General features: G+C 38.1%; 1 protein-coding gene across 1 annotated transcript; it reads left to right on the plus strand.

Annotated features, from left to right (window-relative positions):
- Nucleotides 1–233: 233 nt before the first annotated feature.
- Nucleotides 234–10,168, plus strand: LOC121933769 (vomeronasal type-2 receptor 26-like). The gene is made up of 6 exons (XM_042473760.1): nucleotides 234–512; nucleotides 599–1,456; nucleotides 3,258–3,485; nucleotides 5,701–5,827; nucleotides 6,534–7,431; nucleotides 10,033–10,168. Exons 1-6 carry the CDS (start codon nucleotides 234–236, stop codon nucleotides 10,166–10,168), a joined length of 2,526 nt encoding a protein of 841 aa, XP_042329694.1.
- The last annotated feature ends 4,481 nt before the right edge of the window (nucleotides 10,169–14,649 follow it).

Genomic DNA, 14,649 nt, shown 5'->3' on the forward strand with positions numbered 1-14,649 from the left:
TTTAAAATGCACATTAAAACCAAGAATTGATTTATCACTTCACTGATATTTAAGCTGCCAGCTGTCCCTGCCTTCCTTTCTTTTCACATGCTCCAGGAGGAGCAAATAGCTTCACTGTTGTCATCATTAATTTCAAACTGTGCAACACATTGAAGTCCAGATAGTAAAGGCTAATGATATGCTTGCTGTTATTGTATGGAGCTTCTAATTCTCATTGCAGTTCCATTCCAAAGATGTACCAACATATCCTGGCCTTGGCATTTGCCAGGAAAGAGATAAATGAACATCTGAAAATCTTACCTAATATCACTTTGGGTTTCCACATACTCAACAGCTACTACATTGCAAGGATGACCTATAAGGCCATTCTGAGCTTGCTTTCTACACACCAGAGATTTGTCCCCAACTTTTTATGTGACAATCAGGAGACCATTGTTGCTGTTATTGGAGGACTTGTGACTGAAGTGTCTGCCATTATGACCATCATTGCAAATCCATACAAGATTCCACAGGTAGGACATATGCATGGGGACCCAGAAATCCTAATATACATTCTCTTTTTCAGTCACCTGATTCCTAGATATACCATTTCTTTCAGCTCACATATGGGTCATTCTCTCCACCACATGGTGACAAAACACTATTCCCATGTTTGTACCAGATGGTCCCAGATGAAGTTCATCAGTATGTTGGGTGTGTACAGTTATTTCAATATTTTGGATGGACATGGGTTGGACTTTTGGCCGCGGATGATGATTATGGGGACATGTTTTTGCAGACAGTGGTGCCCCTGTTTACCCAGAATGGCATCTGTTATGCATTCATACTTCAAACACCAAAACGGACATATATAGAGGAATATACAGGTTTGATTTTAAAACTGCTAGAAAATTATCATGTTCTTTTGGAAAGAAAAGCCAATGTATGTTTTGTACACGGAGAACCCCCATCTTGGCATAATTTGAGAATGTTGCTGTTTATTGTCCCTTTCTATAATTTGCCACTCCTGGCTAAAGTGTGGATTGTAACATCCCAATGGGATTTTGAATCTCTGTCTATTCAAAAATTGTGGGATATACAAAATTTCCATGGTGCCATATCCTTCACAATTCACTCAAAGCAGCCGCCTGGATTCCAAAAATTTATTCACACCATAAAGCCTTCCTGGGCAAAAGGAGATAACTTCTTCCAGAATTTCTGGGAGCAGGCATTCAACTGTCCATTTAAACCATCCAAAATGAAGGAAGACAAGAAGGAATGGTGCACTGGAGAAGAGAAACTGGAGAGCCTTCCTAGTACTTTGTTTGAAATGAACATGATGGGTCACAGTTACAATGTCTACAATGGTGTCTATGCTGTGGTACATGCTTTGCATGCTGCATATCTATCCAGATCCAACTATAAAAGATTAACAGAAAGAGAAAATGTTGGATTCCATAATATAAAGCCATGGCAGGTAATTACAATTCAAACATAAAGGCCTATACTTGGCCAGCGAGGCAGACATTTTGCACATTCATTTCTCCTTCATAATGATCCTGAGGTCCATACAACTGTGAGATGTACTGTAGTTTACATGGGGTAGTTTGACCTAATTTAGAAGGGAATATTTTTGAATTTTGTTTCTCACAACGGACTCATATTCAAACATTAGCCTTTCCCATCTCCATGATCCCAATTACTGGACCATATACTAGTCTATAATACTCTCTGTGTCATGATATGTGCTTTGCCTATGTACAACTCCATCTGTAAACATAAAAGCTGGGGTTGACTCTGCTTAGTTTCCAAGATCAGACAAGATCTGGTGCCTTTAGGGAGTCCCATGTAGGTATAAAATATCTCATTCCCTCCTGCTCTTTCATCAGAGGCATGTATTCTATAGGGGGAACATCCCTGTGAGTACTTCATATGAGTTTATATGAGAGTAAGATTCTTGAAGAAATGTTAACACCTTATTATGGAAGCTGCAGTTAGAGCAAAATCATCACTGACTGGAATACCATATAGGTATGAAATAATGCTGATCTTAAAAAAAGAAAAAAAAAGAATTGCACTGGCTACCAATATACTGGTGGTCAGAATGCAATGTGCTTATGGTGACATTTAAAACCATAAATGGTTGGGGACCCAGGGCTCATCTACACTTTCCAAAATACTTCAGAGTGTCCCCAAAGTGTTCTGGCTCCAAATTTGACACTCATTCTGACCTCAGAGTGATGGTAGTGGGCCAGATTGGGACCACACAAGTGATGGCAACCATCATTGTTGTTATGAAGAATCCAGAAAACCTGCAACAAAAGATTATTTAAGTCAATGCAGGTCAGGGGGTCCAGGGATCATGTAAACAGCGCAAGTCCAATTTGGGGTTCGGAGGCTGCATGGTATAGATGTCACACAGCCAGGCTGGGGAAAATTTGCAGTATAGGGCTAATGTAGACAAACTCCTTGAGACTTGAAGGAGTGTATTGTCTTATATTATGTATGATTGAGATTTTCTGAGGGGGGCTCTTCTGTGTTCCATCAATGCAGGCAATACAATGTGTGAAGACAAAGGAGAAAACTTTCTCCCCTATAATAATAATAAATAATAAAAAATTTATTTATATACCGCCCTTCTGAAAATCAGGGCGGTGAACAACAGGAATAACAATATAAATAACAAAACCATACGTTAAAAACAATACAATAAAAATAGTAAAAATTACATGTCGGCAAAACAGTGCTGACATGGGGGGAATACTAGTTGTGGAATACTGTGCCCTTGGAGGATGAAGTGGGGCCAATGATGGGTGCCACTTAAAATAGTTTGCAAAACAGACTTTGGTCTTTTTACAAATGCTTTCATGCCTGATTTATCCGAAAATGTTTATGGGGCAGTACAGACGTGCAGCTAGAAGTCGTCCCTGTAAACCCCATATCTGTGCTGCAGCACCAACGCACCACTGAAGAGAAGCTGCCTAGAGTGGCTTCTTTTTTGCAGCATTGCAAACAGGAAGGAGTGCCGCCATGATGCCACTTCCTACCATGTTTGTACTGGGCCTATGTCCATGGTTTGAAACTTGATCAATGTGTTTCTAAATTATTTTTACTGTTTTAAATTGTTCATATGTGTTTATATCAATTTCACATGTATACAGCCCTGAGGTTGCATGATATACTATGTAGTTTAAAGTTTTAAACGAATGAATAATAATAATAATAATAATAATAATAATAATAATAATAATTCTGGTTCATTTTCTTTTTTAACCTAGCTCCATCATTTCCTAAGGAGGATCTCATTCAACAATAGTGCTGGAGATACTGTGAGTTTTGATCAAAATGGATATTTTATAGCAGGCTTCGATATTACCAACTGGGTGGCTTTCCCAAATAACTCTTTTGTCAGAGTAAATGTTGGAAGACTGGAACCCCATGCCCTTCCAGGCAAAATGTTGACCATCAATGATGATAAAATTGTGTGGCCCAGACATTTTAATGAGGTGAGATAAACCTGAGGTTTTTCAAATACAATTATTCCAAATAATAATAATAATAATAATAATAATAAAGTATTTGGTTTTGGTAAAATTAGAATTTCGAGGGCTTTCTGGTAATAAACTATATTAGGAACAATTTTGTTTTATTTTCAAATTCATGTTGGTTCCTGAGCAAGAAAAAAGATATTCAGTGCTAAATGGTTTTATTCACCTACATATCTGCACTATCAGAACTTTCAACTTCAGGAATTTTTGACAAGGTAAAAACCGCTATTGAAACCATTTAATTTACAATAAACAGGCAATATATATTTTATTTGATTTTATTTTATTTATGACAAAATATTTTTAGCTGGTTTAAATGTTACAGGTCCCAAAAATGACATATACATGTACAAATAAGGCACAAACACAAATAGTAATATAAAACAGCAATGTACAGAAAACTATTGTCTCAGTCTGGATTAGGTACATAATGCCTGGAGTAATGCAAAATAATGGGCCTGTCCATTCTTCTACTCCTCCTCTATTAAAAAAAAAACTTTAAAAAAATGAACTCAGAATTCCCCTAGGAATTGTAGGCCATACTTTTTCATGGTCTTGGCCTCCAACCATCTCTCCCCCCCCCCCAAGGAGTGTCCTTTTTCTTAATGATTGTTGTTAACTGCCCTTGAGTTGTCTTTGACTCATGGTGGCCCTGTGGATAAGACACCTCCAAGATTCCCTGTCTTCCACTGCTTTGTTTAATTTTTGCAGACTCTTGCCTGTGACCTCCCTGAGTTGAGCCATCTGGCATTTGGTCTTCCTCTGTTTCTGCTACACCCACATTTTCCCAGTATTATTGTCTTTTCTAGTGAGTTGTGCCTTCTCATGATGTGGCCAAAGCACAACAGCCTCAGTTTAGTTGTCTTAGCTTCTAAGGGTATCTCAGGCTCGTTCTGTTCAAGGACCCATGTGTTTGTCTTTTTGGCTGTTCACAGTGTCCTCAGAACTGTTCTCTAGCACCACACCTCTAATGAGTTGATTCTCTTTTCTCTGCTTTTTTCACTGTCCAGCTCTCATATCCATACACAGTGATGGGGAATACCATGGCTTGGATGATTCTAACTCCAGTGCTGTGCTGTTATCTTTACTCTTGAGGCTCTTTCATGGCTACCTTCCCATTCTTAATCTTCTTCTTATCTCTTGATTGCAGTCTCCGTTCTGAATAATGTTTGTTCAATGCACAAGAAATGTTCAACTCTTTGCATTTCCTCATTATCTAGTTTGAATTTAGGTAGTTCTTCCATAGTCATTAGTTTTGTTTTCTCTGTGTTCAGCAGCAAGCCTGCCTTTGCACTTTCTTCCTTGACTTATATTTTTTATTTATTTATGGTATTTATACCCCGCCCTTCAGCCCTAATGGCTATCAGAGCGGCTTACAATTATTATTTTTATTTAGACGGTTTCCTGCCCTCAGGCTTACAATCTAAAAGCCATGACACAAAAGGAGAAGGAAATGGTGGTGGAAAAGAGGATGAGGTCCAGTGGTTATTCTCTCCCTCTGAGGTCTGGACCAAGGCAGATGGACTGGAGGGAGGACTCTTCTTCTTCAGGCTAGCCCTGGTGGAGTTGGGCCTGCCTGTTCACTCCCTCACAGGCCGAAGGATGACAATTATCGTGGAGGGAGGGTTCTTCTTCTTCAGGCTAGCCCTGGTGGAGCTGGGCCTCCTGGTCAACTCCCTCGGAGGCCGGAGGATGGCAGTTATGGAGGGAGGAGTCTCTAACATTCCTCAGTGATTGTTACAAGTCCATGATGATTTCTGCTAATAATATTGTACATATTTTAGATTGTTGACATTCCTTCCTCCTGTCTTTATTCCTCCTTCTTCTAAGTCCAAACCTGCTCTTTTTATGATGTTTTCTGCATATAAGTTTTCTGCATATAAGTTGGATGATAAAATGCAGCCTTCCCTGACCTCTTTGACTTTTATTTGAGCAATATTGTCCTAAATTCCAAGGAGACATTGGCATTGCAGGCAGTGACCCCCCATATTTTCCCTACCTTTTAGAATAACAATATCCATTTCCCCCTAATGATCACACAAGAAAATTCTAACTTTGTGTTCCATAGACTAAGCTTGGAAAAATTCTCTTGTGTATCAACAACCAACCCCTGTAGATGACCAAAGTTCAAAACGTATTTTGGTAATGATGTTCTTTTTATGCTTCTACATAGATGCTGCCACTTTCTGTGTGTAATGATCATTGTTATCCTGGCCACAGCAAGAGAAAGAAAGAGAGAGAGAAATTTTGCTGCTATGACTGTATTCCATGCCCTAAAGGAATGATCTCTAATCAGAAGGGTAGGAGAAATAATGTAGACTAGGTTGGCCAAAAATAGCCTACTTTTTATTTAATGCAACAAATTGTATCAACAAATCAAATAGAATACAAAAAGTGATCTCTACTGATAGATCAATGCAATATCGAATTCAATGGTTGTTGTTGCTAGGTGCCTTCAAGTCAAATCCAACTTCTGGTAACCATGGCTGTGTGGGGATCTGAACACTGGCCTCCTGGAGTTTTAATCCAATAGTCAAACAACTACACCATTCGTCTACCATAGATCAATAGTACTTACACAAGGGATGGCTAGCAAGTGTCAGTGGGGCTACTGTGGATGGCACTAACAAGGCTATGAACAATGTAAGGGGATGCTTTCCTATCAGAGTAGGAGTTTTTTCACCAGTAGCCACAGAATGACTGCCCCTCACATCATGTATTAGCCCACCGCTCTGTCCTCGCTGTATTTTTATTGTGTTTTTAATAGATGTTTTAATTGTAACTTGTTTAATCCTGTTTTAAGGGGGGAAATTTGGGACATAAATTTGTAAATGTGGATTTTAATGTGTTGTATGCCGCTTTGATTGTCTTGTCACAGAAAAGTGGGATATAAATAAAATTTTTATTATTTATTTTATTTTTATTATTAGCCAGTATGACTCATTCTTTCAAAACATTGCTTGAAATCTTGGAATAACCTCTCTCTCTCTCTCCCTTTCTTTCAAGATATGGCTACCTGCATCAAATGTCCAAATGGCCAGTATCCCAACAAGAATAAAAATCAATGCATTCCTCTAGTCCTGACCTATCTTTCTTATGAAGAACCATTAGGAATAATCTCTATTATATTGGTTTTTTCATTCTCATTGATCACAATTTTTGTGCTTAGAACCTTTTGGAAACACCGGGATACTCCCATAGTCAAAGCTAACAATAAGAGCCTCACCTACATTCTTCTCATCTCTCTTCTTCTTTGCTTTCTGTGCTGTTTGCTGTTCATTGGAAAACCCAAAAAGATCACCTGCCATCTGCAACACACAGCCTTTAGTGTTGCATTCTCAGTGGCCCTTTCCTCTCTGTTGGCAAAAACCATCACTGTGGTTCTGGCATTTATGGCTACCAAACCAGGATCCAGGATGCAGAAATGGATGCAGAAAAGACTGGTGAACTCTATTGTTCTTTTTGGCTCCTTAATTCAAGCAAGTGTTTGCATTATTTGGCTCAGTACTTTCCCTCCATTTCCAGATGTGGACATGCATTCACTTGATGGAATAATCATACTGAAATGTAATGAGGGCTCAGATTTCATGTTTTACTGTGCCTTGGGCTATTTAGGCTTCCTGGCCCTTGTTTGTTTCACTGTGGCTTTCCTAGCCAGGAAGTTACCTGACAATTTCAACGAAGCTAAATTTATCACTTTCAGCATGTTGGTGTTTTTTAGTGTTTGGTTGTCCTTTGTCCCAACTTACCATAGCACAAAGGGGAAGCATATGGTGGCTGTGGAGATCTTCTCCATTCTGTCCTCTGGTGCTGGTTTATTGGGTTCTATTTTCCCTCCAAAATTATACATTATAATAATGAGGCCTGAGCTAAACAGCAAAGAAATTTTATTAAGGAAAGAAAGGTAAAAAAAGGCCCCAAATGGATGCCCACTTTAAGCCACCCTACGTACATCATCAGAGAGCAGTGTTTTGACATCACACATCACGATGACATACTGAAGCTGGCTGGAAGTCGTGCAGCTGTCCAGATGTAGACAGCTTCAAGGCACTCAGGCGGAATGGTGTTTATATGCCACATGCTGCTGGAGCGGCTTGAAGCCACCATGAGGCCACGGTGGGGTGGGAAAAGCCGTCTTTTCCCCAACTGAAAAGGGAGTGGATCTTTTCTGCTCCTTTTTCAGCTGGCTTCAAGGTGGATTTGGGCTGTGGCATGCATTTGCCATGGCCCCAATCTGCATTTGGAAGGGGCAGCTTCAAACCGCCCTTTCCATCCTGTTTGCTTTGCCCCAAATTTAGTGTTTTTGTATTCTTTTATGCATATTTCTTTAGATATATCAACACCACCATTCCCTTCTCCTTTTGTGTCATGTCTTTTTAGATTGTAAATCTGAGGGTAGGGAACTGTGTAATTAAAAATAATAATAATTGTAAGCCATTCTGAGAGCCTTTAGAGTTAAAGGGCGGGGTATAAATACTGTAAATAAATAGATAAATAAATATAGTAAAATCCTTAGAAAATTTAATTCCTAAAAAAACCCTTTGCTGAATCTATGCTGCTTCACTTATCACACTAATGGTTCACATGTGTCAAATGTGTTCCTTTTATCAGTGAAATAAAGGTTTTATTCTTTTAACCTTTGCTAGATAGCATTATATATAAATATTATATAACAATATTTCTACACTGACCAACCACATGTTAATTTTGCACAAAGTAAGTCCTGAATTGTGAATTGCCTTTGAAAATTGCCTCTGGCCACCCCTTTCTTCTCATCTGTAGTGGGCCTCAGTAAAGAATTACATCCCTAAGTTGCATCAACAAATCAAGCCTTGCAAATAGTAGCTGAACTAGTAGATACAATTTGTGTAAATTTTGTTGTTTTGGGGGGACTTTATAGTTTATTTTAGGGTTTTTTAAACTTTTGTATAAGGAGATGATATAGAGGGGAGGGGAGATTGACGGAAACATTGTTTAGTGCCTAATGTAGTTTAGTTTAGGATAAGTGTATTTTAAAATATGCAGTATTGTTTGTGTAATATGTTATATGTTATCTATATAATGGAGTTGGTTTTTTTGGCTAATATATGTTTTATGGTTTAAAGCTAATAACATTATTATTAAAAGAAAATAAAATAATAGTTGCTGTGTAACTCTTGAGCCTATTTAAACTTCACATTTCTCTTTTTAATTTTATAATTTTTTATCGAAACTAAATTCATACATATAAATTTTATACAATACATAATTCCCTATACATATACATATTTTCTACATACCATTTCTACATTTACATACTATAACAACTTGACTAATAATATTTTATATCCCACCTCAGTGCTCCCCTTCCCCAGACCCATTTTCACCCTTATCCAAAATATCAATTTCTCTCGTGGAGGTAATTTTCCATCTTCTTTTCTCAATACTTGCTCAATGAATTCTTTCCAAATTCCATCAAAATTGCTTTCCCCCCATAATCCCCTTTTTACTTTCAATCTGCATGTCAATTTATCATTAATTACTAATTTCCATACCTCTTTATACCATTCCTCCAACTGTACAGTTATTTTTGTTTTCCAGCATCTTGCTATGATTAATCTCACTGTTGTAAGCAAGTTTGTTATCAAATCTTTTTCTTCTTTTTTCCATTTATCTGAATTATATAGTGACAACAATGCTATATTTGGACTTCTATCTATTTTTATATTCACAATACTTTCTGTTTCTATAATCACTTCCCCCAAAATTCTTATACATATTTACATTGCCACCACATATGTATAAATGACACTACTTCTTGACAACCTCTCTACCAATTTTTTGAATTATTCTTATCAATATTTTGTAATCTCACCAGCGTCAAATACCATTTCCATATCAATTTATAAAAATTTTCTTTATTTCTTACTGATAGGCTCTTCAAATGTCTTTGTTCCCAAATTCTGTCCCATTCCTTGTCACATATTTTACATCCTAATTCTTCTTCCCATATTCCACTCAAAATACAGTGGGCCCTCTCCTTATGCGGGGGATCTGTTCTGGATCCTCCCGTGTAAGGGAAAATCTGCCTATGCTCCAGCCCCATAGGAAATAATGGGGCGCATGCATGTGCATTGTTTATCTCCCCAAGCGGCTTCCGTGTAAGCTGGAAGCTGCATAAAATGTGTCCATGCATGGCACGGGCACACTGTATTCTCCTTCGTTTCCCCTCTTTATTTTCCATCAACATTTTATTAAACTTACTAATCATTCCTTTCAAGTTTTCATTTTCTTCCATTTTTGTCCTTTCTGAAATAATTGTTCAAACTGTGTACACTTTTTTCTTTCTATATTCCCTTTTCTCCAGTTTTTAATTCATTGTTCTAATTTCATACAATGAAACCATGAAATATTTATCCCCACCATACATTTTTGTAATACTCTCTTTCTCTAGTCTTAGATCCATCCAATTTTCTATTTTATCTAGTTTCCTCATCTTTAATTCCTTATCTAACATTGCTCTCAGGTTCTTTGGGACCTCCTTTGAGATGCCTATCATGGTACCTCCAGCTACAAGAAAACAGCTAGATGTGTCCCCACTGATCCCCCTGCTCTTTGGTGGCATGGAAATGGTTGTCGATAGATATGCTGGATCCCTTTAAAACTAGTTGTTGTATGTATTTTTTGGGGGGAGACTTTTGGTCTTCATATGGTGAGAAGAGATTTCAACCTTGCACAACAATTGTAAAAGTGAATTGCAATGGTGTGAGTCAGACTTATGGTCTTGTAATTCATTAACAGTAAGTCAGCCAGAGCAATCAATGTCATCAATATAACAGTGGTCTATCAGGATCAGACAAGACAATGAATTACATGCAAAGTGGTGATCCAGCCTTCTGAATTGCATCAGCAGTGCAAGGTCTGCCTACATGAATGGTATTGATTGCAACTTTTGTATACCAAAACACTGACAGTTCTTGCCATTTCATGACAATTCCTAGAGAAATATTTCCCCAGAGCATAAATCAAGCATTTGTTTTCTTTTGGGGGGATGGGAGTACAATTGTGTATAATTGGTAGAGATATATTGGTAATCTGATAGGGAAAAGGAAGAGAAAATAAATTACAAAAAGAACTATATCTCTATTTCCTGTATTTACTAATTGATTGAGGTTACAGAATTCAGTGCCTATTGGTACAGGAACTAGATATTTTGAAGGACAGAGTATATATTATCATAATCATGACTGGGGCCTTTCAAGGCTAGAAAAGGCAATGACAATGTTTGCAAGGACATGCTGCGATGTTATGATTGGCGTTGTCAACTACCCTAAGCTCTGTTTTTAGTTTTCTGAAGCTGTGATCTGTGTTTGCCCAAAACACTGTTTATGCCATCTGGTGCCAACTCCCAAAGGGACTTTCCTCATAAGCACAAACAGGCCAAGACCTTGTAATTATTCAAAATTGGCACTGGTCCAGCAAGGGCAATTAAAGCTGACACCCAGAATTCTGAGTAATGTTAAAATATTTGTGGACATGTAAGATTGGCGTCAGAAGCAAAAAATCAACTGGGCACAGGTGTTGTCTCGCAAACTATTCAGTTAGATAATAGCAAACAGCTGCTGCCCTCGTGACAGAAAACAGACACAGAAAAGTTCATACACATCATCCTGCAGGATTTTTTTTTTTCATTTACCCATACAAACAGTCCACATGAATTTCACTATAGTGAAATGATTTTATATGAATATTAAGAGTGGCCCATTAATGTGGGTCTGCTTTTGAAAAATATTTGGAAACATCAGCTGCAATATTCCTTGGCTAGTTATTTGCAGCATGGCATTCCATTGTTAAAATAACTTCACTTGGTAGTTGTGCATCTCACCTTTGAGGTTTAAAGTGTCAAGCACCTCAGGATCAGTTTCTTTAGAGCACTGCCTTCTCCCATCCTATATGGGTATTCTTGTTATGGAATTCCATCATTTCAAACATAGATTCCAAGATATTCTAATTATGTCCTTTGTTAGGTACATGAAAACAGGCCTTCTTGGAGACTATGAAGATTTTCACACAACATCATTATATCATTCCTTTTTCACCCCAAAGTGTAGTGGAATCATCATAGCAGATAGACGATTCCAAAAGATTTTCACATGAGGCTGTTAGTGTTCTTAAAACGTTGATATATCAGAATTCAGCAATAAATGATTACAAAATGATTTCAGAACAGTTGAATTGCATTTCCAGTTACTTCATATATATAGAGAGGCCTCTTAAATTCCAAAGGGGCAACTTCAAGTGTGAATTAAAGGCTGCATCTACGCTGCCGAATTACTGCAGTTTGCCACTGTTTTAACTGCCACGGCTCTGTCCTATGGAATCCTGGGATTTGTAGTTTGTTATAGCACCAGAATTCTCTGACAGAGAAGGTTAATTATCTCGCAAAACTAGAAATCCCAGAATTCCATAGCATTGAGCCATGGCAGTTAAAACAGTGGCAAACTGCAGTAATTCTGCAGTATGGCAGCAATCAAAATGGGTTCAAGTGTGGCTTGCATTCTCTCAACACACTTAATCTACTGTGAACAGCAAACTGATTAAATGTGGAATAGATGGGAGTACTGGCAGATGGATCCATAAGTGGCTGAATAACTGCTAAAAAAGTCAGTATAAATGGTTGCACTTCAAATTGGGAGGAGTCCTTAAGTGGAGTACATCAGGGTTCTGTCCTAGGACCATTACTACTCAACATTTTTATCACTGACTTGGGTCCACGAAACACACCAGAAATAAACCAGTTTGAAACTGCTTTAACTGCCCTTGCTCAATGCTAGGAAATCCTGGGAACTGTAGTTTTGTGATACATTTAACCTTCTTTGAACCTTATCACACTCAGAGTTTTCCTGTTCCGTTCCTGTTAACGAGGCAGACGGATCATGAAACGGGCTGACAACGAACGCTATCGCATTAAGTGTTCTTAGTGGTATGTGAATGCGAAAAGAATTATTGCTATTGCACACCGCTAACTGAGAATACGACCTGTTGTCGTTTTTGGACCTTGTTGTGAACGGATATCACCGCACAGCCAGATCCCATCCCGAGTGCGCCCCGACCATCCCCTTTCTCTGTGCATGCGTACTTTGGAATCTGGCGCGATTTTCAAAGGGAGCTTGGGGTACTCTCGTTCCCTGTGTGTTCAGTTCATTCACATTCCATGCATTTCATTTCCCATGTTTCATCCTCTAATAGTAACTTTCCCTTCAAACAGAATATTGTTATATAAAAAAAGGGGTGGTGGTGGACAAATAAGAACTTTACCATAGTAAAATATCTATTCTAAAATGGCCCTCCATCTAGGGTTGCCATAATTGTCCTCTAAAACCCGGGACAAAATGTAGGACTAAATCTAGACCAAACAGTAGGACAACTGCAAGACAAAACACAGCCCAAAATGTAGGACATTTAAGTTAAGGCCCTACATTTTCCTTAAATGTCCTACATTTTGGCTGAGTTTTGTCCTATATTTTGTCAAAGGTTTTAGTGGACAATTATGGCAACCCTACCTCCATAAAATCTTTTTCTGGTAGCATATACTGAATCCTGCTGTATTTATGATATAAAGAAATGTCTACAATACAAAATGTTCTATAATTTTGAGGAAAATCAAGTCGTTATCACATTTTGGAAGGGAAACTGGCAAGGGAAGAGATGTCCGGAGGAGAGGTCTCATGGCATGTCATAACTGTAGGGATCGGACGGGGATGCAATTGGGATGCCTAGGATATCACACACAGAGGATTTCACGGTCTCATAACGTTTTCTGGAAAGGGAGGACGGAAGACAATCATCGGGCACATTTGACGTGAATGGAACGGAAAGGGAAGCGGGTGTAAATGTCTTGCTAATGAGGCTATGTGATAAAATCCGTTCCGTTCTGTTAGCATTTGGACCTCGGAACGTTTAAAAAGCTGTGTGCGATAAAGTCCTTTGTCAGAGAGCTCTGGTGTCACAATAAACTGCCATTCCCAGGCTCCCCTGCCACTGAGCCAGTTAAAGGGCAATTAAAGCAATCTGAAACTGGATGATTTCTGCAGTGTGTTTTGGACTTTAGGTTATGAGGTGGAGGGAATCCTTATCAAGCTTGCAGATGACATAAAACCTGGAGTATTTGTTAATGTTGTGATTTGCCAGTACAATGCAGAATCTCAATCATACTTTTGCAAATTATTCTTGCAAGCATGCTTACAAATGTATCTACTGCAATGGATGGCACAACACTGACTATGAATTTTTGACAGGTGATCACATATGAAAAAGAAACCATTTTTAATAACTGGTATATATACCAATTTCAACCCATCTATTTACTGAGTCTGTGATAATTCTCTTACCATTAAAAACTCTTTTTTATAACTATACTGAAACATGTAATGTAAAATGTAGTATTGCCCTGTATACCTATGTATTATAACCATGCATTTTGTAAACTCAACCCAAACCCAAAACAACCACAGATTTAAGTTTCCTGGCAATGTAGGTAATGTAGCTCCTGATAGCTTAGAGATTAATTGGCACTATGTCCACTTTCTTTTTCTTTCTTCCTTTTTCACTTTCTGGTTTTTTTTAAAAAAATTAAGGCTGGAAGTGCTCATACTGGGAAATAAAATGCACACATAGTGTTAATTACTAATATCTTCAAATACTAATTTAATTTTTAGTGGCCCATGAAACCTATGGCTGAGATCTTACATCAGAAATAGTTGTGGAGACGTAGTTTTGTCTCTGTATCTATGTCTCCCAATGCAACCACTTTGAAATCTGCATTTTATGCTACCAAGACTCCCCAATATGGCAATTTCTGAGTTGCCAGAGAGTAGGGAGCAGAGGATGCATTCATCCCACATTCTGTAACACCAATAAACAGTACATCTTGAAGTTGTAAGAGAGTAGGTTTTGATTGAACGTTAACATAAGCATAAGAGAAAACCTGTAGGACAACTAAACATATGTCATTTTTTTCTGATTAGCTTGTTCTTGCTATTCAGTTTGGGTCTCAGAACAATAATGTAGCATTTGGGGAAAAAGATAAAACCCAGTAAACCAGCACTTGAGGCTAAGATGGAGAATATCTCCACAGCCACCA

The sequence above is a fragment of the Sceloporus undulatus genome, chromosome 6 (genome assembly GCF_019175285.1).
Source record: "Sceloporus undulatus isolate JIND9_A2432 ecotype Alabama chromosome 6, SceUnd_v1.1, whole genome shotgun sequence".
Lineage (NCBI taxonomy): Eukaryota > Metazoa > Chordata > Lepidosauria > Squamata > Phrynosomatidae > Sceloporus > Sceloporus undulatus.